This window comes from Haliaeetus leucocephalus, unplaced genomic scaffold (assembly GCF_000737465.1).
Source record: "Haliaeetus leucocephalus isolate CR32 unplaced genomic scaffold, Haliaeetus_leucocephalus-4.0 Scaffold984, whole genome shotgun sequence".
Taxonomy (NCBI): Eukaryota; Metazoa; Chordata; class Aves; order Accipitriformes; family Accipitridae; genus Haliaeetus; species Haliaeetus leucocephalus.
The window spans coordinates 2,342,206-2,368,586 of NW_010973420.1; the positions used below are offsets into that span (position 1 = coordinate 2,342,206).

Genomic DNA, 26,381 nt, shown 5'->3' on the forward strand with positions numbered 1-26,381 from the left:
GGGGCTGGGGCTCCGCTCCGCCCGGCCCGGCCCGGTGCTGCGGCGGCCAGCGGGCGGGATGAGCAACGGGCGCCCGGCAGCACCTGGAACGGTGCCCCGGTGGCGGGGAGGGAGGGGCGGGATGCCCAGCGGTGGCTCCGCTTGCCCGGCCTCCTCGGGTCTGCGCTTCGCTGCTGGCAGCTTTGTCCCTCCTGTGCTTCCAGCGGGGACTCCCTAACCTTTCTGTTACTTTGATCTACTGTCTAATGAACCGAGAACGGAAGATGCGTTTAAGCTGTATTAGCATAACTGAATGCATTCTGCTTAGGCATTCCTCAGTTTGAACTGCTTGCTTGACTTTTTTTTCTTCTTCTTCTTTTTTTCCCCGACTTAGATTCAGTTTAAAAAAAAGGCACTTGAAAACTGGAGTAAGATTCTTTAGTTTCCTCATTTTTTTCTGAACTGGTACAACTTTGCCATGTACAAATGGTGTTACTCCAGAGCCAGGGCTTGAGGATTGCACTGTTTCTGGACTCTTTTTATCTACAATCTAAATGCACACACAAATAACCTGCCCGTGCTAACGGCAGCACGTCTCTTGTCCATTGTTCGTCTGGCCTACGTCAGGCTAAGTAACTTGTGTAGATTTTTTTTTTTTTCCTTCTTAGCCTTTAAGTGACATCTGTAAACGCAGGGACCTTACCTGGGACAATGAGATCTCAAAACTAGTTGTAGTGGAATTGCTACAGCACAGTGTGCATTCCAGATGCAATTGTAGGTTGTCGTAGGTATGTATGCAAAACCAGAAGGGTCTGTAATGGAGTAAAACTAAGACTCTTCCAAAACCAAAGCCAACTTAAAATATCTGAAAATAGTTTTGTACAAAGCACTTATTACTTTAAATTGTCTTTTATTTTAATGCTTCTGAAGAACTTTGCTCCAAATGTTGCCTAAAAGGTCACTGCATTGTGTAAAACTAAGATTTAATTTGAATGGACATGCTTATCCTTTAGGATGTGTCTGCAGTGTTGGTGCAGAAGAAAAGATTGAATTGGTGAATGTGAGAGTCAATTTCAGGCAGTTCGGTTAAATCTGTTCAGTGGACACCCATTCAGAATGGAAGTGGCTTTAATTTAGTTTGCCTTAAAGAAAAATTTCTGTAGGTGAACCCTAAGGCTACAATTAATCATAAAAAAAGTATGGATCTGTATGAATGTTCATTAAATGGATGACTGATTAATAGGGTAAGCAATTTAATCTTAGATTATTAAATCAGAAGTGAACTAGCTTACTTGGGTTGGAGCAGTGGTGCTTTCAGAAATCTGGAATGTGTTTTTCGTACGGTTTGTTGCCATACTTAATATCTTCAGGACTGGACAACTTATTGTGCAACACTGCTGACTAACCTGCTTTGAAAGAAAATCTGGAAGTAGCAGATCTATTTTTTTCCAAAGTAGATGTAAAACTTTATTTTGTTTCAGTTGAATGCCTTTGGTGTTTACCTATAATTTTCCATTTTTTATTCTTTAACAACAACAAAGTTTATTCAAATTACATACGAAGTTACTGCTGTCTCAGGGCCTGAACTTACTACAACTTATTAAAATAACTCATATTTTATAAACCACAAACATGACCCACGGAAATCATTGGTCAGCACTTCTTGGTATGCTAAATCAGCACTAGTTTCTTCTGGGACATGTACTCCCCTCCTCCCTCTAGTTTATATATTTGGCTCCTTTGCTCTTGGGAAACCAGGAGTTGAGGAAAAAACAAGTTTTCCTTGTTTTCTGTCTTTGAAGACAAATTAAATTGAGATGATGAGAGCTGTTGGTTCTAAAACTACTGTAGGAGATGGGAACCAAAAGCTGGTTCAAATTACTATGTATAAATAAGTCTTCAATCAGTTAGTTTCAAATGCAGGAGTCATGCTGATAAATTCACTTTTGTGTTATGGATACAGAATGTTTGAATTATTTTTTTATTTCTAATAAAGTTACGAGAGCAAATAAACTAACAAAGTCTAGTTCAATACAGGCTTGTATTTGGGTCTCTGATCATCTCTGCTGCAAACATACTGTCTTTCTCTTCCATGACACAGTCAGTCCCTTTGCCACACCTTTTTAATACCTTTAGCAACTCTTGCTTTCCCGTCTTCACTATTGCCTTACTTAAACACCTTCCAGGTTTTTTTTTTTTCCTCCTCCTCTCCCTCTATTATGTTGCTTGTCTACCTTCTTGGCCTGCCAGCTAGGCAAGAGGTTTTTTCTTGGTTTGGTTTTGTCACGTGGTGATGTGCTGCTGCAGCTAGCATGCCAAAGGTTTGTGCTGTGGTGCCCTCACCGATGAAGATGCTGGGAGAGCGAAGGATTCTTCCATGCTTTTGCTTCCTATTTCCATAGCCTGTGGGAATATTGTATTCTTGATGCCTCTACCAGTGTTTAGTTGAAATAAGCTAGTATGTCCACAAGTTGCTGGAGGAGAAGCAGAAGGACAGCTGGGTGGCATGATCACATAAGACCAGTTGCCTAGGGAACAATGATAACATGTTTTTGTGCAGTAGAATTTCCAAAACTTCCATGCAAATTCAGCTTGAAACAAATGAATAATTGAGAAGGGTGATTGTTTTGTAAGAAATAAGTTCCTGGACCATCTTCTAACTTAAAAATGCAGAAATCTAAAGACTGTGTAACTGTGTGAAGAGAAATAGAAGTCAGTGTTCTATTTCTTGTGAAAACATCAAATTGCGTAAGTCAGAATTATCTTTATTTGGGGAAGTAACAAGAATAGACAAAGCAAGATTAAAATTTGTGACTTAACTAAAATTTCAAGCATGGTAATTTAAGCACGATTTCAGTAAGTTTCATATAAGTTTAATTTGTGAACGAGCAGGCGTGTTTATATCTGCATTGTACCAAATTTGATTGATTTTGTGTAATTGCTTATGCAAAACCCTTGAGTATTTTCTGGTATGAAATATATCCATTGTGTATTGAATAAGGTTGTGGAAACATGTTGTGAGCTCTAACAATTAATTGAAAGAGGAGTTGATACAACACTAGGAAATCAGGTAAAAATGCTAGCTTTATGACAAATTAACAAGGTATTTTTAGCAATGAGCATGCATTAACTCATGAGTTTTGGGACAGCCTAAAGTAGGTACAACTTATTCTGTGTGGGTAATCCAGATATGTATTTAGTGATGTTGCTAGTTTTTCTGAAAAGAAACTCTGTTTTGGACAAAGTTCTGTGAATAATTCTCAGTGCTCTGTTGGCTCTTGCTGCATATGCTATTTTTTTGTAAACAACGATTTTGCTTTGAAAAGCAGCTGGCGCACATTTATTCCTTTAGTGACTTGAATATTGTGTTTGTACTATAAATGCCATCTGTTTCACACAAAGTTGATTTTATTGCAGCAGTGTGTACTGACCTTTTATGGTTTAATAGAATATGGTCATCTTGTGTACTGAAATGCTGCAATGCATACAGTAGGTGAGGATAAACAAAGCACTGTTCTTGAGTCATTTGTAAATGAGTAAAGCATTTTCTTGGTAGACTTCAGAGCTAAGAATTATAACTGGTAATTAATAAATACAACGTTTACATAAGTGAGTATCCTTTTTTCAGGTTTTTAAGTGACATAGTCAATGTGATTGAGTTATATATTTTCCAGAAGTTTTTGCTTGCTTATGGGGAATGACAGGCTTTTTAGAGCTAAGATTTTAATGTAGAAAAACTCTGGATTCGTGTAGAACAATACGGTGGCAAATGCGGGTCATTGGATTTGTTTGCAGTTGCAGGTGTGTCTGTATTCTGCCATTTCTTCTATGCATGTTCCAAACGTATCCTGCATGCTTGCATAAATGAAGCAGAGCAGTAGCACAGTTAAATCAAAGCTGATTGGTTTTAACTTCAGGCAAAAGAGTTTTAGAATTGCCTTGCAAATAATCTGTGCATGTGGTGAGTGTGTAAGTGACTCTGCCTTGTTTTCTTTGCAGTATCTGAAAATCTGCAAATGGGACCTGTATCTCCAGCTCTTCTGATATAAGCCCCTTTTTATGTTGTTGTTGTTCTCAGTTTCATTGCTCTGTGGAATCATTTCACTTGCTGTGTTGTGGCTCTCTGCAGATGCTGAGTTGATTACGGTAGTGCTGCCTGTTTTCTCTTACTACTGCATTACATTGCTTCATTTCAGATTTCAGCTTACGTTGCATACTTGCTATTGGTTTAACCCTAAAATATGTCATTTCTGACAAACAGCTGACAAAAGGGTGTTAATTAATATTGCATTCCAATTGAAATACGTAGTATCGCTTAAGAGCAGTTGAGACATCTTGTATATTTTTAGTTCACAAGCTAGAGGGAGGTTGCTTCACTAACTTGCAGCTGGGTGTGGCATGGGGTTAACCATATTAATTAAAGCTGGCTCAGAGGTTTAGACTTTAAAAAATGGCTCAGAGCCCCCATTATAGTCTTCTGTTACATAATTTTTTTCACTATAGAACAAGATAGAGTTTTGAAAATGAGTGTTTTGGGAACACCTAGCTGCAGAGACTAGCAAGAGGGAGATGCAAGGTAGCGCACAACTAGAAGAAAGGTATCTTTAATGCCTTTGTACCTTTGCAGGGCTAACATTTAGGTATATATTCAGAAACTTTAATATATGACTAATCTTCCTTTTTCTGTAATATCTTTTATTTTGTTAGTCATTTGCTTCCAGTATATGTCCCTGCCAACTCTATCAGTAATTTGTGCTAGTTTTTGCATATTCCACTTTCTTCTTCTATTCTCAGTCATTTAACAGTGTTTGCTCAAAGTCTGGTCATGCATTCAATATTTTCTAGAGTGGTCTTTCCAGTCTATTAGTGTACAACAAAAGGCACTCCTCTCTCTTTACTCTTTTACTACCTGTGGAAGAGATGAACTGTGTCTCCCCCACTGCGACAGCTTGTTGGAGAAACAAGTAAATTATCCTTTTTTCTTTATTCTGTAATTTTCCCTGTGTAAAAGAAACTATGTGCGAGATTTTACATAAGAGTTTACATTTCTTGGTGAAACTGAAGGAAGCATGGTGAAACGTATACTCCCTTTTGTTTGTATGAAATTGTAAAAGAAATGTAGAAACACAGAGGGATAGTCCTGCAAAGTAATACAGCAAATGTAGGGAGGACCATTAGACTGGAAGCTTCAATGGTGGCAGCGTTGCTGGGAAGAAAAAATACTAGTTAATCATATTTTAAGGGTTTTAAAAAAATTTATTGCAACCCCAAAATGCTAGTTACATTATTCCCAAATGGTTATCATAGAAAGTACAATGTTTTTATAAATTTATTTTGAAAGAAAAAGCAAGGTGGATTTTAACTCAACTTAATGTGGAGATGAAAGAGCCTGTAATTACCTCTCTAGGTTCCAGTTGAAAAGGTGTATTTTGATATACAGTAACAACTTGGTTTTTTTTAAACTTTGTTTTAGAAACTTTGTTCTAAGTGTCACAAAGTTGCTCAGATTTGTAACATAGGATACAACTCCAGCTTCAGATTCTATAAAACCTTTTTTTAGAATTCCAGAAGTTCAGAATTTACCTAGCAATTGTTAGTTTCACGATTGCTGCCAGGTTAATATTTTCCTTATTTTGATAATTTCTGATAGAATTTGAATTCCCTTAGGTCTAATCTATCTCATAAGCCCATTAAAATAATTATTATCAGTTCTTGATTTGTGCACTGCTTGTAATTTTATGCAGTTTTTTTCTAAAACCTGTATTGTAAAACTCGTGCATTAAGCATGGCAAATGCATCTAAACTCTCTACTTTTGAATTTGCATGTATATGACCTATGTATATTTCTTCATATAGACACAGAGTACTGGGGCCACTGTGTGCAAATAAGAAACATATATTTGATTATGCCAGCACTTTCAAACTTAAGGAGAGTTAAATATGTTGATGATCATTCAGTTTTTCTTAGGCTGAGGGGAAAAAATGTAGCAGTAACTGTGCAAGCCAAGTGATGTCCTCCTGCTTTTTTATAGCTTTCTTTTCCCTCCCTATCTCCCTCTCCAATAACTTTTGAAAGCCATGTCCAATCAGTACCAATCCATAGGCATGAGCAGGCAGAAGCCTGTTTGTGGTGTTGAAGATGGGAGGATACTGGTTTCCCTTGTCTCTAATTAGAAAGCTAAGCAATTTCAGTCATCTGTAAGTCAAGCTGCTGGCTAAGGAGCATGAATTTCTTCTAGCAAAACATTTCTGTCTTGGTTTGATCACTGGTCTAACAGTTTTAAGTGTTCATATTGTGTCGGTTGTTATCTTTATGTGGAAACACGGAAAAAAACTGATCTAGAGTTCAGGTGCTAGGGGGTGGTTGTTCCAGGGTGGTTGGAGTTGAGGGGGTGCGTTTGCAGAAATGGGCCAAAACGGGCTCATTGGAGCATGGCACGTGTGTGGCTGTGAGCGAATGTAGTAAGTTAAGTAGCTTCCAGAGTGTGTTGCAGCCAAAAGAAACAACAAAGTGTGCAAGGCTCTAATTTTATGCTGACATTTAACAAAAAATAAACGGTGTTCTGAATTACATCATTCATCTGTGTTAAATGCTTTAGAAGCAAGTATGCAGCTTACACAGGCAATAATAGCATGCTGAAACAAAGTGTTCGTGTCAGAGGGATACAGTGGATTGATTTCAGCTGGAAGTCAGTTCCAGAGCTTACTCTTAGATTTCTCAAACCTTTTAAGTTGACTGTGTAACTTGTTCACTGGCAATCAAGAGGTTATAAAAAGAGAGCCAGCTGATGTTGCAATCTAAGCACTGGCCATATAGTGGAAAGACTCTCCTTTGGCATGTTCACTAGTGCTATTTTTACCTATTCCAGTAAGATCTGCCCTTGTGATGTTAAATTACAGGACAGTACCTGGAATTATTTTGTTTTACAGAACTGCTGTATGCTCTGAAGAAAATTTTCAGTAAAATTGTCTTACATTTTGAAAATATTTTTTCCTCTGTCACCACAAATAATACTGCTGCTGTAACTGTAAGAGAGTCTTTTCACTTTTGTTTGCATATTTTATGTCTGGCAGAGGTGTTTTTTTCTTTTTCTTTTTTTTCCTTTTTTCTCTAATTTTGGTTTCCTTTGTATATTAAGTGTTTTTTCTTTGTCAGTTTCTCATGTGGAGATTTTAAATAGGCAATGTGATTTTTAAAGACCAGGAATTAACAGTGTAGCCCAGGAAATAAGTGTAGCAGGATGTTTTTGTCATTATAACTTCTAAAAAGCCTATTAAATTTCAAGTTGATGGTTCCGACACACAATAGAAATTAATTTAATTTTTTCTGGGAGCAGATTTTCAGCATTGCCAGTGACAAAATGCTGTATCTACTATCTGATTGTAGTGAAAACTGGAGAAAACAGCAAGAATGCTGTAACAGTATAACACTGGGGTTCAGCTGTATAGAAGTACTACATACGATACCACATATGCAGATGTATGACCGTCTGAATCACAGCGCTGAAATGTCTAATGTTTGTGATTATCTGATCTTAAATACAATATTGTCCAGGTGTATTTTCTAAAACTGTCAGCACCTAGTTCAAAAGTGACTTGACAACCCTGAAACACAAACCTATCATTTTAAAACTCTGTTTCAAACTCTTGATCTGGCTATTTATACTTGTAGGAGAATTTTTAATTTTTCAAAAGCAATGCTTTGATAACTGAAGTATGATCAGTGATCAACTTGTGTGAGTTCAGCATTCCCCTTACAGAAGAACACCTGCTTCCCTTACTCCTTCTCTTGCACTGTGGAGTATCTCAGGTGGAAATCCTGCGAGTAGGCAAACTTCCTCCAGTACAGAGCAATTTTCTTCTCCCTTGGCTTTGCCATTGTCTTAGGTGAACAATTCTACTTCTCAGGTTTAATTGAATCTCACATCTGCAATAACAGCTGGTATTTTTGTCAACTCTTTTGCTTCTTAAACCCTCTTTGTTGCCAGTTCTGTTAGCAAATGTTCTTACTGATTTTTGTTTTTCATCTATTTCTTACCTGTCAGGAAAAATATGTGATTTTTTTACTCCCTTGCAGCTATTACTTTGGTTGCAGGTAGAAATATTGTACCTGCTGCTTCTTTAACCCATCGCACTTGTTTTATGCTATGCCTTCTCTTATTGATTTTTATATGAGATTCCTTTTTTTTCTGGCTGATTCTACAATAAAATTGCTTTGGGTTTTCAGTCTGTAAAACCTCTACCCCACCACGTCAGTTTTCTCTCCTCTTTTTCATCTAACATTAGCCGTTATACTAATTGTCTCAGAGTTTGTCCCAGACTCTTTTCAGCTCAGTTTTTAGCTTGTTTTCCTCAGAAACTGGTCTTTACAAATCTCTTAACCTCCTAGCTAAATGTGAGGATCATAACTGTATCCTTGCTTTTATCAGTTTGCCAATTGTCAACTTAGGTACTTTTAAAATCAAAAAACCACCACTTCCCTCTCACCCCCTCATGCCTACATTGGTTCCTATGAGGATGTCTTTCTCTGGTCCTCTGCTTATTCTTATGGTTCCTATGGTGGTTTTATCTTCCCTGTTTTTCTCTGCTTCTGGCCCCCACATACTTTCTGGTCACATCACTTCCCACACCTTATTCCTCAGTAATGTAATCTGTTAAAAAATAAACAAACAACACCTCCTCCCCCTTGATTCAGTGTGGATTATTTCCTAAATATATCATTATTGCTGACTGGTTGTCTTCTGTTAGAACTAAAGATCTCAGCTTTTCTTCTGGTGTGCAAAAGATGGAATTCCTTCTTCCCTTCTCCCCAGTCTCCCTGCTTATCTTTTCCTGTAATAGAAACCATATTCACGATATTTTGCATGTCACATTCCTAAATGTTTGCTGTAGAGAGGTATGCAAGTTAGTAAGCAGGGTAAATGTACACTTCAGACTGTAAGTAGGTTTTAATTTTAAAATTACTAAGTGGCTCAAGGTGGAGATCCCAAACCGTTCTTCTGGTTTCTTTTTATTCTTTGGAGTTTGCCATCTTGGGTAAAATCATTGCAGCTTCCCCCCCTCTGCCCCTTTCCCCTACCTGCTCTATCTAGGAGAGAGGATACTTGTAACCAAAAGTGAGCTAGCAATACAAGATCTCTTCTTGAATTTTTTTTACATGTACTTTCTTGTATTTCATATAAAGAAAGATATGAGGAACCTGGGACTGTTCAGCCTGGAGAACAGAAAGCTTTGTGGGGGATCCTATCAATGTGTATCTGTACACTGGTGGGAGGGAATGAAGAGGACACCAGAATCTTCTCATTAGTGCCCAGTCACAGCCCAAGGGGCAGTGAGGCCAAATTAAAACACATGAATCTCTATCCGAACACAAGAAAACTCTTTTTTTTTTTTACTGTGAGGGTGGTCAAACACTGGAACAGGTTGCAGAGAGAGGCTGTGGAGTGTGTATCTGTGGGGATGCTCAAAACCCAACTGATGTGGTCCTGGGCAGCCTGCTACAGCTGACGCTGCTTGAGCAGGGAGGTTGAACTAAATGGTTTCAAGAGGTCCCTTCTAGCCTCAGTGACTGTGTTGCATCTTTGCCTGCTCTAATCATCTCTGCACGGGATTGTTTTAGGAATTGCTAATTAGGATGGGAACTTTGGGTAAGAAAGCATTTTACCATTTACTATATAGTGAATGTTTTTGTGTATTTGACTTGCACTGCTTTCTTTCACTAATCTGAGCTTCCAATCTTTTAATTAAGACTTCTTTGGCTTCCCTAGGAATTCTTCCTCTTACAGTTAATGCTTATATGCAAGACACAGATAGCCTTCAGAAGCTTAGCTTCTTACTACTTCTTTTGTTGTTGTTGTTTTGGACCAAGATTTGTTATAACATTTATGAGTCAGCGAGGTGTTTTTCTGTATAAGTGAGGAACTGGTGTCTGAGAAGAAGGTATTCAACTCATACTTAATTTTTAATTTAGTGAGTTTTTAGCTGTGAAAGATTATTATGATGCTCTTGAATAATTATGAGATTATGTTGAGCTGGGGTAGCATTTAGTTGTCACGCAGTCTGGCCTTGCACAGTGCGTCTCATTACACTGGAATGTTGGATAAAATAATGAAAGGCTAGAAGGCCCTGAAAACTATAACAGTAGAAGGATGATAAGCTAACATTACTATTGATGTAATTCACAAAATAATTTTTTGGTTATTAATTTGGTATGTTGGGCATGTGTATAAGTTTTTCTATTAAAATAGTAAATATCTTCTGGTTTTGTGTTACCTTCCACAGATTATGTACTTCATCCTTTTGTTGTAGGACTTTATTCACTTAAAGGAGAAACTAAAGGTATAAAAAACTTTTTCTGGTTATCTTTCCCTTCGTCCTTACCCTGCCCCATTCTTTCTTCTGAGGTCCCTGGGTCTTTCCTGGAGGAAGGGAAACTTATCACAGCTGAGCTCAGTGCTTGTATTGCTTCACTGCTACTAGAATTTGCTTTTTGTTTTTTTGAAAAAATCCATGAAATTGATATGATACCTACAGTTGTTTCAGTGTTTGCTTTATCAGAAGTGTATGTTTACCTTAAGCTCTTACTTTAGTCAGTCTCCATGGATATTTACTTTGCAGGGGGAAAGCCCTTTCCTCAGTTTAGAACTTTAGATCTTGATATTTGCCTCTCTTCAAATAGCATTTGCCTTTCCACACAACTACAGATCTGTTGTGAATAACCCAGACCTAATGTAAATCAAGTCTGTGATGTTATCTTGCAACTGGTGGTCGTTTTTGTTTTTTTTCTTTTCTGAGGTTGTACCTCTGAAACAAAAAATCTGTTATGGTACTTTGTTAAATAAAACCCCACCCAACCCCCTGTAATTTCATAGATGTATTTAGTAAGATAATGTAAGATAGAGTTAAAATGGAGCATAATTTCTCTTTGGAGGCAATCAGGATAGTAAATTTTTGACATAGTCTAAATAATTTAGCTTGTATACAATCTGTAATTTCTAATTACATTCAGTTTTTATTTGCCTTTTTATGCAGGCTTTTTTTGCAAATACTGGTGCATATGAAATTAGTAGAGCTGTCCAGGCAATTTGTAACTAAAAGACTTGGTTCATATTGCAGAAATGTATGTTCAACTATTCCCAGGTGTACTTTATTTTAAAATATAAGGGAGAACCATTTGTTCTATCTTCTTACAGAAAAATATCTCGAGGCCCTTTCCAAACCTTCCTTAGTGCTATTGCCCCTCTTCCCTGCCGCCCACCCCCTCTCCAATCTGTACATTATTTCCATGCCCAGGCTTTTAGAATTGCAGTATTGACTTCCCGGTGGCATTGCTGGTTGTGGCACAGAGCCCACATTTAATCAACTACATTTATTAGTTTAAAGCTGCCCTGAGTGAATGAAGAGAATACCTAACTCTTGAATTAGCTGGATCACTGCATGCTATTCTGTCTAACTGTACAGATAATCTAGCTGGTATTTTGCAACAGTATTTTAACAGTAACTGTGGTATGTCTGAACTGTACAGTTAGCCTGCGTAACTAGTGGCTCCCGTCAGTTACTTGAATAACCTAATCTCAGTCAGTGGTCCTTTTCAGCAAAACTGAGGTTGGTTTAAAGACTGGTATGTTCTCAGTGGTGGTGTCCTCAGTGTTGCTTCACTTACTACATGCAACTGAGGTAGGACAGAGCCAGTAATTCTTTGTGCTGAGATTCCCAGTCACTTTTGTTTAATCCTTGAGAACTTGTGTGGGAAGGGCATTTGGTAGATTGCTGACATTTGAGTAACTTTTTCATCCTTGCTGTAAAGTGGATGAGTTCCAGGCAACTGTAAACACAGTTTGGGGCTTTCAGCCGTACTTGAAACAATTCAAGCATGAGCAAGTTCAGAATGCAAATAGGCACGTGTCTGAGAATGTATGTACAGTTGATTGAAAGGCTTGGGGAAAAAAAAAATGCTTGTCCAAAGTGTCTTGTCTGTGTAATGTCAATACACATGTAAACTCATAGCCCCACTTCTGCAATCCAAGGTCTGTTTTAAAGATCTATTTTTCTTAATCTTTCTGTGGAGGATTCTGCTGTAAAGAATTTAACATTATGGTGAAGAAACAAGAAGTCTAAGCGTGACAAGAGTGTCATATAATGTGATTCTGATATAATCAGATATAAGAAAGCAGTGTTCAGTATGCTTTTTATTTCTAGTAATGCATTTGAATTTACCAAATTAAAAAATGAGAACATCTTAAATATCACTTCAGCTTTAATAGTCTTCATAATGTTAAGAGAACACATTTAAAACATTGAGTGACTGCCTCTCAATATTTATCAATTTTGATTATAAGATAAAAATTATAAATTATTATACTAAAAAAAAAGTGGAGCTTTTACTGTATGACATACTTCTGGTGCTTTGTTAGCAAAACTTGTACAAAATGTACATGCAAAATTTGTGTACTTTCCTTGCTTGCCTTTTCCTTTCATAGCTGTTTTTGCAGTTTTATAAACTATTTTGTGAATCTGTATAAACTTAGCAGCAGAACTTAACTAAAATTTTAAAAAATTCTTATTGAGTGCTTGGAAACACCTGCTGCATTTTTCTTTTTAGCTGAGATTGCTTTATTTGCTTTAGGAAAGGGAAGGATTTGGATTCTATATCCCTTTGTGCTCTTTTAGATACAAGCAGAGTATTCAGTGCTCCTTTTTTTTCTAATGAAGGAATTCAGGTTTTGTAGGGAAACTTACAGAGCTCTGCATTTGAACTTGATAGAAATTTCATGTGGGAAGAAATGGGTGACTGACACGGGAATGATCTGTGTGGAGGACAAACCAAAGTGATCTTCCAAAAAATTGGTTAGGAAAAGTAGCCTGGAGGTGTTCTAATCAACAGGGAAGAGCAGGCACAGAGCAGCCAAAGATGCAGGTAGTTTCGGTCACAAATACCTACTAACCGAAGCCCAAAGTACAGCCTACTACAGCCAAGTAGTATATAAACCAAGACTTGGTTTATGCTTACAAACCAAAGTTTTACTCTGAAAGTTAAATACAAAGACATGTTAATCTTGCAAAGGATTAATCAATCTGAAAGCATGTCAGACTGAGAGTTGTATTGCTTGTGCCCTCCTTACTGTGAAGCCCCATTGTTGGAAAACCAATGTTATTTTTTTCCTTAAATACTTCTAAGTTACGTTAGCAGCATAATGGCTGAAGTAATGACTAAGAAATTAATGGTTCAGAGCAATAGAGAAAAAGATGAGAAAAGATACTTCCAAGATCAGAACACCTGAGGCAGAAATTATGTGTGTAATCTTTAAGTATTGGTTGTTTTTTTGTATGTTGGGGTTTGTTTTTTTTTCCCCCCTGAACAATAACATTTCCTCCTGTTAATTTTTAATTTTTTTTTTGTCAGTTCTATTAGGGGGGAGCTTGCTTTTTGGCGTTGATCTCTTAAAATGAAGGACATTCAGAGGAAAAACGCCAACCTTGCAGATGTATGAGAGATCTGCCTGGGTTATTAGACTGATCCTAATTCATGCCCTGCATTTATGTTTACATGGATCACAGCTTTATTTATTAATATAGGAATGGGTCCATATTTATTTTCTACTGCTATGAAAAGCTACTTTTAAAAAATACTGCTATATATCACAATAGATATTTGTTTGGTGTGGGTTTCTTTTTTTCCCCAGACAACTGGTCACCCATGCAATATTAAATCAATTGAGAATTACTGTATGGGAGGGAAGCTGAGAAAAGGCGAGTTAAATGTATCATTGATCTTTTTGTGTCAAGGATGAAAACTTTTCTTATAAGCAACTTTTAAAGCTTATATTTTCTAACAAAAGTGTTCACTTTGAAATGGATTCTGGGTTTTGTTCTGTGGTGTTTTGCCTTTGTATATATATCTCATTAAACATGAGTGTGGCTTTTAATTGTTCATGTGGATAAAAATGGCACCGTGTGTGTGTTGGGAGGGGGAACTGTATTTACATTTTCTTTAAAAGCTTCTGGTGTTTGTTTCAGAAATAAAGGAAAGGGCAAGGCACCTAAACTCTATACTGAGAGGAGTTTAGCTTTGTATCCTGTGAACGTTAAGGCTTCTTCATTACCAGTTTCAGCATTCCTTAGGGAGACCAACTAAAATTTTTAGCAGTTTGGACTAAACACTTTTTGCTAGTCATGGAAAAAGCTAAAGTAACTTAAAGTATCTTTCAGATATGAATGAATGATATGAGTGTATGATCTGAGTGGATATGAGTGAATGATCACTAGGAATTTGTTACTGTCAGATGCGCACATTGCATAGCTGTTTTGTGCATTTGGTTTTAATGCTTGTTCAAATGACTAATTATCAAAACCTGTAATCTATGCAAAAAGTACTAATGAAAAGTGCAGTCTTGGTCACAATGTGCAGTATATCTGTGGGAGGTGGAGGAATAGTATGAGTGTTTTTTGGGTTTTGTTTTTTTTTTTCCTCAGATTGAATTTTAATATGAAACGAATCAGTACCAGTTTCCTAGTAGTACTGGATCTACAAGGGCACTGATATACTTTAACATCTTAAAATATTCTTTGAATGCTGCTGTTGCAGTTTTTCAGTTGTAGACAGGCTCTTTGAAGTCATTTTCATGAAAGTGAGGAGTTGCAGGAAGAAAAATTTTAAAGAAAAATTTTAGAAAGATGTATGAAAATATTCAGCTGGCAATGGATTATTGAGCATGGCATAAACATAAATCTAATATCTGGTAATGATTATGTTTCAGAAACATGCTTGTAACTCATTTAAAGGAAGAAAAGCTAGTGTTTCTGGAATAGACAAACTAAGAATTATGTATTTATGAAGGCATCATTGTAAAATCTTCCCTCCTTTATTTTAAATTAAATTTCTTTTTAGAACATATCAGACATCTTTTCACTGGAGTGAATTGGTGGGGATCTTGGGAGAGTTAGAGAAAACGAATTTAGTTTCAGTAAAAATGGCTTTCATCAGATACTGGTTGGAGCAAAAGACCCAAAATGAATGAAAAAATCAATGCTAGGGCACAGGCTACAGGACACTGAAAGGTAAGTATGCTATGCACATGTCTTACCTGTTAAGGTAGCCAGAAGGTGGACACACTAACCTGTGTCCTGTGAAACCGTATGTCTGTTGTCTTCTGTTGTGCTTAGTTCTGTGTTCCATGTACTACCTAGAAATCATGTGTGTAAGTGCAATATTAAGTTGTGTGATTATATATGTATTTGTTTTTGTTTTTTGTCAGTTCAAAGCTGGTCAAGTAGTTGCAATGCTAATTCTCTTGCCTCATATCTATGTATGCAGCGAGCTGTTTGAGTTCAAAGTGGATGTTTTTGTATATATTCATATAATTTTTTAAGATAGCTTTCTTTACATTAGAGGGCAGGGGTAAGTGTAATTCCTTTGTAAATTACTTCTTAAGAAGCAGCTTTTATGACTGTCTGTATTCTTCCATGATAATAATTTGGAAAAGGAACAGTGACTAGATTTGAGAAGTGAACATGTCCAGTGGCTGCCCATGCCGTATCAGAATTGAAGTGATCTTGACTAGACTCTTCTTGGTCTGATCGAAGAGGTATTTCTGAGGACCTGGAGCCTCCTGTCATCCCACATGAGGGTTGTCTCTGAATAGTTGCAAAAGTCAGAAGCAGGACAATTGATTACTGCTGTTTCTTCAACAAGCTCCACTGTACCACCTGCATGCCCTTATACCATCGACGCCAAGAGCAGGTTTAGCAACTTCTCATCACGGATTTCCTGTCTCTCCCCAGGAAACTGCAAATATCTTTCAAACTTCCCTTTCTTCTCCGTTAGCCTTCCACGCCTAGGCCACTCGCAGGTTTTTGTCCGCTCCAGGCCAGATTGGAGCTAAGTTCTCATCTTCTCCCTTCAGTGGTAACTCCTTCTTGAAGTGTGTGAGTAGAACCCATAGCCTTCAGTTTAAGCAGGAAGGAGAGCCAAGGATGGCATGGTTTAAATTTGCCTGCTGAGATGAGGAGGTACTTTCATTTTCTAGAAAAAGAGCTCTCAACATCTGTGAGCAAACCCAAGCTGCCAGGGTCACAGTCATCATCAGCTGCAGCCAAAAAGATGGCAAAAATGCACTGATGAAGCATGGTGGCAAGAGAGAGCAGGGCATTGCTGGAAGAGAGGATTACACGAAACATACACAGTCCTCAGAATATCCAGCATTTATTGAGGCAAAGATCCTAGGAAAGAAAAGGATGGAAATGCATAGTCAAAGATATAACTGACATTTGTATTGTACAGAAGGCCGATGGGAGTTGCTGTCTTTCTGTTTTTCTGACTGTGTGTACAACAACCTCAAAATGTGTTTGTGATCTTCTCTAGTAGGCTGTTCTACAGTATACAGTAGGCCTTCCATATTCAGATGAGAGAACACTGTTAGGTGAGGGAAGTACCTTTTTTGGTATGAAACTTAGCTTTTGTCAAGGTGCAAGTTTGAATTTTTTGTCATTTCCTGTGTTCTCTTGAATTTTTCAAGAAATGTTGGCTGCTTGTCAAAATACTAAATGTAAAGGCTGTAATGTTAATGGTGTTGTCAACTTATGTCCGCAGTGGCAACGAGGAGGTTTTGGTGGTTGCCCCTGTCTTCCTTCTCTCAGCTTAGTAGAGAAATCCAGTTGAGCTCCTCTTCTTGTTTTGTCTCATGTATTACGTAGAAGAGTGAAATAAAGTAGGGTTCCTTAGTGGGTAAGTTAAGAGGAGGAAAGAGAACAAGCTGTCTGAGTTTCATCTTACCCCTCTTATCTAACAGTTTATCTCCACTCTGTTTTTACTGTTACTAACTAGTTACTTTTTTGGCTGTCCATATGCATAATACGGTTGTTGCAACTGTATGTAACTTTTTTCACCTTTCTGCTTCCTGTCAGTAGGGCAATGCATATGAATTGTGAGATTGTTGTGCTTGTAGTTGCTTGTGCATGATGAACTTGGTTGTATTCCTAAATTTTAACTCCCCTCTTCCCTCCTTTTTTCAGAATGTCTCTGTGTCTTCCCATTCCTTGTTCCCTTTTTACATTAAATGTAAGATTGTTGTAATTTATGTGCCATAGATTAAAAAAAAAAAAAAAAATTCCAAGTATCTAAATCCTATTAGATTTCGATTGGGTATTGAGTTTTAAATCTTACTGACATTTAAATATTTTGAACCTTTGAACAACTGGACCTGCACAACTGATGGCACTGATGCAGGAATGACGATGATTGGCAGGAGGGAAGGAGAGGATATGTATATTGTCATTGTATATGTTGTCAGTGAAAGAAATGTTCATGAACTGACCGAAAGATCCCTTTATAGCAGAGAGTGTAAGAGGCCTAGAGTTCTTTTGCTGCAGTTCGCATATAAACCAAACCTTTAAGTTTTGTTTTTATGTTTCCTTTCTAGCTTCTAGTCAGATCTGGGTTTAGGTCTGTAGCAATGTTAAGTACTTCTAAATTTAGCTAAGGCTTTCTGGAGTTGTGCTGTGAGTGAAAACACTCTGAAATTCAAAGTTTATCCTTCTGGGCATCCCAAAATGGACACTTAACACTAGTGTAGATCTTTTTTTTCCACAAATTCCAGTACTTTAGCTCTTCAACTGTAACAAATACCATTTCCTTTTTCTCTGACATAAGCATGTGAATGTTTGGTATAAATGGGGTCTTTTTTTTTTTTTTTTTTTTTTTTGTTTGGGCGCTACACAAAAGGGCATAAGGAAATGAATTGGAGGGTTCAAATAATTTGCAACACAGGAGGTACAGGACCACACATGAAATGAGACTTTAGTAGATACTGATAGGTGTTCAGTGAAGGAGCGTTTGGTATTATGCACTGAATTAAGTTAGTGATTTCAGTGGAACAAAGTAGGTCTTTCAGTGTAAGTCTTTCCTGTACCATAAGGGGACGGAATTAGGATTGCTAGGAAGACCTTTATTTTGGCATTTCCTGACTGATTTTGCTTTTTGACTTTGCAGCTTTAGTATGACTTTTTTTACCTTTCTTAGAGGTGATCAGGAATATAGGTGGTGTGCACAACCACTGAAGATTAATTTGGAAACAGTCTACTAACATGGCAAAAGATGTGCACTTGCACTGTGCAGTTCTGAACATCAGTTTCTCAGATATTTGTAGAATGATGCAGGTTTATGGAGGAAATAAACTACTGTGCTTATTTTCAATGATTTTTTTTTTTCTTTTTGAAAGCTTGGTAATGAACCTGGCTACTTGGAAATTTAGCAAGGAGTACATCTCGCTTTTCAAAACTGTTTTAGACTTTGTTTTTGCTTAGTTTTGAACAAGATGCATTTGGAATATAATTCGGAGTTCAAGCTGCATTGAAGTTGTGATAGCTGGGGAAAAGAAAAATACACTGATACCTTTTTCTTTGTCCATGAGTGTGCAAAAGTAGTACTGTGTGCTGATTTGGAAGTATGCCGGGGGTTGTTCTTGTCCCTGCAGTGGGAGAGGTTTATGCTGCAATGTAACTAAGCATAGTGTGTGTGTGGGTTTAAAAGTCTTTTTGCTGTTTCATACTGTGTAAATTGTGATGCCATTAAAATGTTATGTATTTTGTTGTATTCTAACAGTATTAAACTTGCTCCCCTTTAAAAAAAACCCCAAACAAACCAACAACCAAACCGAAGCCCCCAAATCACTGATAAAAATGGAATTTCTTCAATGAATGCTTTGTATTATAATTCGTGATGGGCCTCTTTTTCATAACAGTACAGTCTGCTAATGTTTGCATGCTGTATCTGGCTTACAGGACTATTCTTTTGGCCTGCAGCTAGCATCTAGCCACCTTTCTGAAGGCACGTCAGGCACTGATTATCTAAATTAACATGATGGTAAACTGCTCCTGTGACACCAGAGATGCAGTAAGAGGAATTATGCTTATATTACTGATGATCTGTTTATGTGCAGAAAGTCAAATGCTTTCAAGACTCAGGCTAATTTTGCAGATGTGGGTGAACTGTACCATGTATGTGTAGGTTGATCATGTCACAAGGGAGAAGGCAATGCAGTTTTCAGATGCTTTCAATAGAGGCTGTGAGGTCTGTTGTCTCAGGAAGACAGCATACCACTTTATGGTGAAGGATGTTGTGATTTTCCCTGACTCTCTCAATTTTTGTTTCTTAGACCGCATCAATGGAGCACATTCAGGGAGCTTGGAAGACTATCAGTAATGGTTTTGGACTCAAGGATTCTGTCTTTGATGGCCCAAACTGTATTTCACCTACTATCGTTCAGCAGTTTGGTTATCAACGCCGAGCATCTGATGATGGCAAAATATCAGATACTTCCAAAACTAGTAATACTATTCGTGTTTTCTTGCCCAACAAGCAGCGCACGGTGGTAAGTCTATATTACCTTAATGAAAGAAAGGTCATACTGTTGCCATTGCTAACACTATGACTGTATCTGGTAAGAGAAATGCCAAGCTTCACAAAAGGTCTTACTGTGATTAAGTGTGTTGTTATCAGTTTGTTAATGCTAGAGGACATACTTTGAAAGCAATGTATCTGTATTTTCAGAAACTGTATTTCTCTACCTCAGTGCTGTATTTTTCCAATATACATGAGCAAGATACTTTGCTTACATATTAAACATTAAAAGACAGTAGGTGGCTGACCTAAACAATGATGCCTGTATGAAGTACTTGAAACATGAATTAAAACACGAAGTAAAACATGTAGTCATTTCTGTCACCATTTTCTTCTTCACTTGGATGCCCACAGTGAAGTACGGTAGTTAAAGCCGAAGTGAAACTTCTTGAGAGGATGCTTCTACTAGATTTCTTGGAGCTGAGTGTACTAATAATAGTCTTATGCAAAGTTCCCTGGAATCTAAATTAAGCCTTTTTCTATACTTAAGGTACCTCCATTTGCCTGCATTTCTATTACTTTTACAGTCTGTCTACTTGTATGAGTGCTGTATAAAATCCTGTTTCCTAGAAACTTAGTAATTGTAAGAAATTGAAAAGTTTATAAAATGGCTTCAAAACTTTCTTTGCATACGTACACTATAGTTATTTATATGGCAGAAAATGTACCTGCCTCTGATAGGTTGGCTTAACGTGTGGTGAGTTAAATTGGAAGGCACAGCAGTCTGTTGTTATATCATACAAATAATTTTTATTTATCTATGTATTAACTTGAAAAGTGAACAGCTGTGCAGTTTTACTGGAACTTTTAAAGAAAAGGAGAAAAATATGACCACCACTCCTCCCCCCCCCAAAAAAAAAAAAAAACCAAACAAAACAAACCCAACCCAAAAACGTTTAAACAAATTCTGCAATCACTGACTACATTTGTTTTGGTCACAGGTAAATGTGCGAAATGGGATGACCTTACATGACTGTCTTATGAAGGCACTTAAAGTAAGAGGTCTGCAGCCAGAATGCTGTGCAGTTTTTCGACTTCTTGCTGAACCAAAAGGGTAAGAGTCTGGAATGTTATATGTGAAACTTTCAACTAGAGAACGTAAAAATCTTCTTTTTAGAATAGCAGCAATAATAATTTCTTCCTCTCTCTTGCTAGTTTCTTTTAAAAGCACAATTTGGTTGTGAACACTTCCATGTTGCTTTCTTTACCCTCCTCTAGGGCAACTCCTTCAGCTTCCTGGGTATGAAAAAATTTATTTTTGTTTTAAAGCTAAATATTAAAAATGCTTAAAATTGAGGGGTATACTCAACTGCTTGTAGCATCTTACAGAGGCTTTTGTCGTACTCTAGATGAAATGATGTGATATGCCTTCATATTTGAGGTGCATTTCTCCTTTGCATTTGTAGTTGGTAAACTTCAGTGCTGGTGATTCTTAGCCAAATTAAATGAAGATCTCCTCTGTATGCTCAGTTTTAAGGCTCTACATTCCTCTACAACTTTTTAATGTTTGGATTTAAATCTCACTTCAGATATTCCTTATTTTTTGTAGGACCGGGGATGCTGCTATTAAATACCAAATGATTCTTTTACAAGCTGAGGGAGTGAAGGTATCTCATGGAGTTAATACATTTAACTTCACACCTCGTAAGGCTTGGGCTTAATGCTCCTTTAAGCCTCAATCATGAGGCAGTCATTTGTGGGTTTACATCTCTATGTAACTGAGTCCATTCTGGGGTCACCAGTAACTTTAGTGCTGAAGCACGTAATATGGCTTTCATGTCGCTAAGTCTCCCATTCATAATTTCTTATGTTTTGTTTATAAGGGTATTTCTGTGACTCCATTACAGCTTCTAGGTGTCTTATTTCAAATAATCTATATATCTAAATGACTTACACGTTAAAAAATAAACAGAAAAAGAGGTGAATTGCTTTGTTTTCAAAGTTGCTTCTAATTTTTTAAGTGAAAGACACGGCAGTATAGCTCACTAAGAGGCTTTTTTGTATTTGTTTTCAGTTTGCTCAAGAAAACTCACAAAGCATAGATCATTGATTAGGCCAGACTTCTTACCTCCTAATTAATTTTGTTGTCCCCATTTTCTCTTTCTTTCAGAAAAAAAGTGCGTTTGGATTGGAATACAGATGCTGCCTCCTTGATTGGAGAGGAACTGCAAGTGGACTTCCTTGATCATGTTCCACTCACTACACACAATTTTGTAAGCTTTTCCTCTTCTGTATTTTGATGTAAATTGTATCAATTGAACCACATGTTCAGTCAAAGAATGTTTTGGGCATTAGGTACCTTTTGGCTTTCTGAACACAGTGGGGAGGTTTTGAAGTGATTTTTTTATAAATATATATTTCTGTAACTGTCATGTTAAGATATCATGTCTTTAAAGTCCAGAACTGGGAGATAACTTGTATTTTCAGTCTCTGGCTCATCAGCTGGATAAGTTCAGCAGCTTCATTGGACTGTTGGTAACTGTACTGAATGTACAGGGGTGCTGTTAATTCTGCAAGGTCATGACATTTTTTTGTGAACTAATGCTGCCTTGTAATTTGACAGAATGTTTTTTGGGGGGATGAAAGATTTTAGATTTGTAGTTCCTTCTCAAAAATGGATTATTTGCTCAGTATAGAGCAAATAAATAGAGCTTTTTTTTTTTTAAACCAAACTGATAATGCCTAATTCTAACAGTTTCACTGTGCATTATTTTATTCTCCCTGGGAAGGAACTCTATTCCTATATTCTACCCTTCTTGTTGTTTTGTCCCGGAAATATATTGCGCCAAGTGGCAAAACTAAAGGATTATCATTTACCTCCATTAGAAAGGTTAGAATTGATTTACAAAAACTGAAAGTAGCTTTGCTTCTACTTTACATTTTTAGAAAACTACAAATAAAATCATCTGCAGTTGATCACCAGGAAACTAGTATTTTTCTCCAGATCTGGAAGAAGCTCAGCTCTGGAGGAAGAAACCCTTTGGTTCTTTTAAATCTTTCTTTGTATTTCAGAAGCTTTAAAAAAAGTTAGGTGCCATTTAAAAAAGTAGAATTTCCTTAAACTATTTTATTTACTAAGGAATTTATTTCTTATACAAGGAGTATTGGTTAGTCGTAAACACACAACAAGCATTTTGACTAATAAAAAAAACCAAAGGTGGTTCTTACAATCTGACCCTTCTTCACCTCCTTGGTTATACTGAAAACAAACCAAAAACCCAATTCTTGGCCCACTGAACTGTCACCTTACTGAGCACAAAATAGTGATTTTGAATGTGACAGAACACTTTTCCTTTTCTTTCTTTCTTTCTTTAAAAAAAAAATATTAAAAAATCAGGTAAACAAAGCTCTAAATGTTTGTAAGCTTTCCAGGTTTCCAACCAAACTGGAAATATATGCAAGAATACTCAAGTGTGGTTTTAAGTTCAGTAGCACTTTGGGGGCACTGATAACATTTTAACATGGTATTTATTTATGTCAAGCTCTGAAGATGTTCACCTCAGCTAATGAAGAGAAGCTAGTAGCTTGGATTAATCATTTAATGTGTTTTCTAGGCTCGGAAGACATTTCTAAAGCTTGCTTTCTGTGACATCTGCCAGAAGTTCCTGCTAAATGGGTTTCGGTGTCAGACATGTGGTTATAAATTCCATGAACACTGCAGCACTAAAGTTCCAACCATGTGTGTCGACTGGAGCAATATCAGGCAACTCTTGTAAGGACTGTTCCTTTTTAATAGCAACAGTAATTCTCCGTGAAAGACAAGCATCGGGTTTTGTGGTTTTTTTTTTTTAATATCTTATAATAGAGATAAATTTGGATTGTTGGGAAGTGTAGTCACTTTTATCAATATACAGAACTTGTGTATTGATTTCATAAAACAGCCAGCAATGATTGTCTATTCCCAGGTGAAGAAGGCCACTTACATTAGGTGCATTTTGTTCTTGCTGTAGATTTTAATATTCTGGGACAAGCAAACAAAGATCTTGAATGACGAGGCAGTTGCTAGAATGTCCTCTATTTCAACAGAGCAATAGTAATTCCTCTCACATAACGCTTCTGTTAGAAGAAAAAAAAGGGTCATGATTCAGTTGGTTTTTAGCTGCTGGAAGCATGAGTGTTCAGAACTACCACAACTTTTGACACCCTGTTGAAAATGCATGGAATGGTGAGAAAACTGCTGAAGGATAATACTTTCCGAATATTGATTAGAAAAAGTTGAAAATCATTATGTTAGAAGTAGTCCTTTTATGCAGAAGTGTTAAAACCCAGAACTGATTTTATGTGTCTTACTTAGTGATTGTATTTTTTTTTATAGCTAAGCTTGGTCATATAGTTATGCATTTTCTTACATTGATTAATCATTAGTGTGTAGGATGACTTGTGGCACTTGGTGCTACCTGGGTTTAATAGAACGTAAAAAATTTGGTATCGAATACCCTTTCAGGAAAATCTGAAGTCTGTTGTAAAAAGATTTGTATCGTAAGTTTAGAAAGAACACATGGAAATTTTCTTTGGGAGTCTGAAGACAGTGTTTAGTCATACCATACACAGAGGAAAAAAATGTAAAGATAGGAATGTGTTCATGAAGTTAATTATGCTGGAAAGAAACAGCCCTTTAAATTTTCAGCTTTAAAGAGCATTGTACAGGAGGTAGTGTAGCAGTTGAAATTGTAATTGTTTGTGTTGATATTTCAGATTGTTCCCAAATTCAAATATCAGTGACAGTGGTGTCCCTGCACTACCTCCCTTGACAATGAGACGGATGCGGGAGTCTGTCTCCCGGATACCTGTTAGGTAAGCTAGTATTTCCTGTCATTTCTGTTTTGGGAAATACAGTTGTTTAAAAAAAAACAAAAAAAAACCAAAACACCCCCAACACCTCAAAAATAGAACAATCTTATAGAAGGTTGGGATAAATGTGCAAGAAGGCAACACCACTTCATCATAGATTATATCTAGTATCCTTTCTTGTTCTTAGATTAAAGCAAAACATTGATTTGGGTTTTTATATTTTTAATTCTTAGTCTTAAGATTTTAAGGGAGGGTATTAAAGGTTTTCTGGAGACCTTTGTTTTCCTGCCTAAGAGAATTCAAGGCTCCCTTTGGTATTTTTGTGAATTAAGTTTTTTTTATCTGAACAGGTAGTATACATGTAAGGGTTTGTGACTTGTTTTGCATGACTTGCATATATAAACTAAAATAAGGTTCTAATATTATGATGACAGGTAAGAGTTTAAAGAGAGAACAGTGGAAACTGAAAATACTCTCCACTTAAAACTCTGAGATCTAAAGAGAACATTTCTGTAGTTTTAAATGCTAGAATAAAAATTGCCATCCTTTCAAAGGGGCCTGTCTTCTGATCCTAATTTGTGCCTGTATTCTTCTCCTTGAAATTCTAGAGGCTGAAGAGGGCAGGCCATCTTTTCTTTTTTGTACATCACTTTGAAAAAATCTTGGCCTATTCAGGAACGAGGCACAGAGCACGTAGCTGACTTGCAAATGGTTCTATGTATTTCTTTATTTAACTGCACCAGGGGTTGATCTTATGTTCTCTTTGCTGTCTTATTTTATTTCCAGTGTTGTTGAACAATGACTCATTAACTTGATAGCTTTTTAAGCTTTTTGTGAATGCTGGCTGATTTCAGTTAAGATACTTGTGTGATTTGGGATAAATAAGGTTTGAGTGACCTTAGCTATGATTTATCACTTTTTGTTGAACTGGATTTCAGTGTTGGCCTCCTTTTAACTGGTATTGGGTTTCATGACTTCCTTGCTGGCTGTTCTGTGCGAACCATTGAACAGTCTTGCAAACCTTTACAAATTCAAGGCTTAGCTGTAAAAGTAGCTCTTAAGCTACGCATTTAACAGGCTTGAAATGAGCAGTTTGTTTAAATCTCGCAGACCTGAATTAATCCAGCAGAGCCAGTATTTTATCAGTATATTAAATGTGATTTGATGGGGATTGAGGTGAAGTGTGGCAAAATTTATAATGGCAGAAACAGACTTGTGTTAAACACACTAGATAAGTATGTGAGCTGACAAGATCTTCAAGTTTTTTAATTTATTTCCTAAGTTAAACTGGGAGTGATTCAGATGACCAAACAGTTTAGTTAGTGTGTAAGTCCCAGTTTCTGTTCTGTTTGGAATTCTGTGTATATTGCTTTTGCACAGGTTACATTGAACAGTATTTTTCAATTGCAAGAGGGGAAAAAAATAACCAGAACTTTCCCTTTCTCTCTCTTTCCTTCTCAGTTCCCAGCACAGGTATTCTACACCTCATGCCTTCACATTCAACACATCAAATCCTTCCTCTGAGGGCTCTCTTTCCCAAAGACAGCGATCTACATCCACACCAAATGTCCATATGGTTAGCACTACAATGCCTGTAGACAGCCGGATAATTGAGGTAATATTGGTAGGGAGGGAATAGCATAAAGTGAAACTAAAATTGTGACTGGTCATCTAATAGTCACTGGTTGGTTTTTCTTCTTTGCTTTCTGTTATTTGCTTACTGTTTGCCTTAGTTGGCCGAGTGATGGAGAATATAGGTGACACATTTGCACAGAAAGTTAATAGTTCATTCTTGCAGTCTTTATCAACGTTCCTGAAGTTCTAGGTAGATTTTTGGTGTCTGTAAAGAGCTTAACAGTCAAGTTTCACAGATCTGAAAAGAAAATAATCTCAGTTTTGCTGAAGAAATATTTATTAGTCCTGTCTAAAAATGTTCTTTTGATCTTAAAAATCTGGATTTGTTGGGGAGACTGGTGTTTATTTTAAATCAGACTACAGGTACTGTAAGTCTGGATGTAGTTCTCAGAGTTGGAATACTCAAGTCAAAGCTTACTGGCAATATGGTTTGTGTTATACCTCTATGGAATTAACAGCGATCCTGGGCTTGTGTGCTAAAGCCATCTGTACCTGGGAATATTTCTGCTGTTACTTGCTTTCAAGCACCTTTTTCTGCCCCCCCCCCCCCCCCCCCCTCCCCGGCGGCCGGGCGGGGGTA

General features: G+C 37.0%; 1 protein-coding gene across 3 annotated transcripts in view; it reads left to right on the forward strand.

Annotated features, from left to right (window-relative positions):
- RAF1 (Raf-1 proto-oncogene, serine/threonine kinase) overlaps window positions 1–26,381 on the forward strand; it is a 47,619-nt gene that overhangs the window by 753 nt on the left and 20,485 nt on the right. Inside the window, exons 2-8 of one of the 3 annotated variants that reach the window (XM_010584428.1) lie at window positions 14,867–15,036; window positions 19,131–19,346; window positions 20,317–20,429; window positions 21,486–21,588; window positions 22,930–23,087; window positions 24,071–24,169; window positions 25,628–25,781. In XM_010584428.1, coding sequence (XP_010582730.1) covers window positions 19,140–19,346; window positions 20,317–20,429; window positions 21,486–21,588; window positions 22,930–23,087; window positions 24,071–24,169; window positions 25,628–25,781 — 834 coding nt within the window. In that variant the 5' untranslated portion in view covers window positions 14,867–15,036; window positions 19,131–19,139. The remainder of the gene's footprint in view (window positions 1–14,866; window positions 15,037–19,130; window positions 19,347–20,316; window positions 20,430–21,485; window positions 21,589–22,929; window positions 23,088–24,070; window positions 24,170–25,627; window positions 25,782–26,381) is intronic. The other 2 variants (XM_010584429.1, XM_010584430.1) reach the window with 2 other exon arrangements.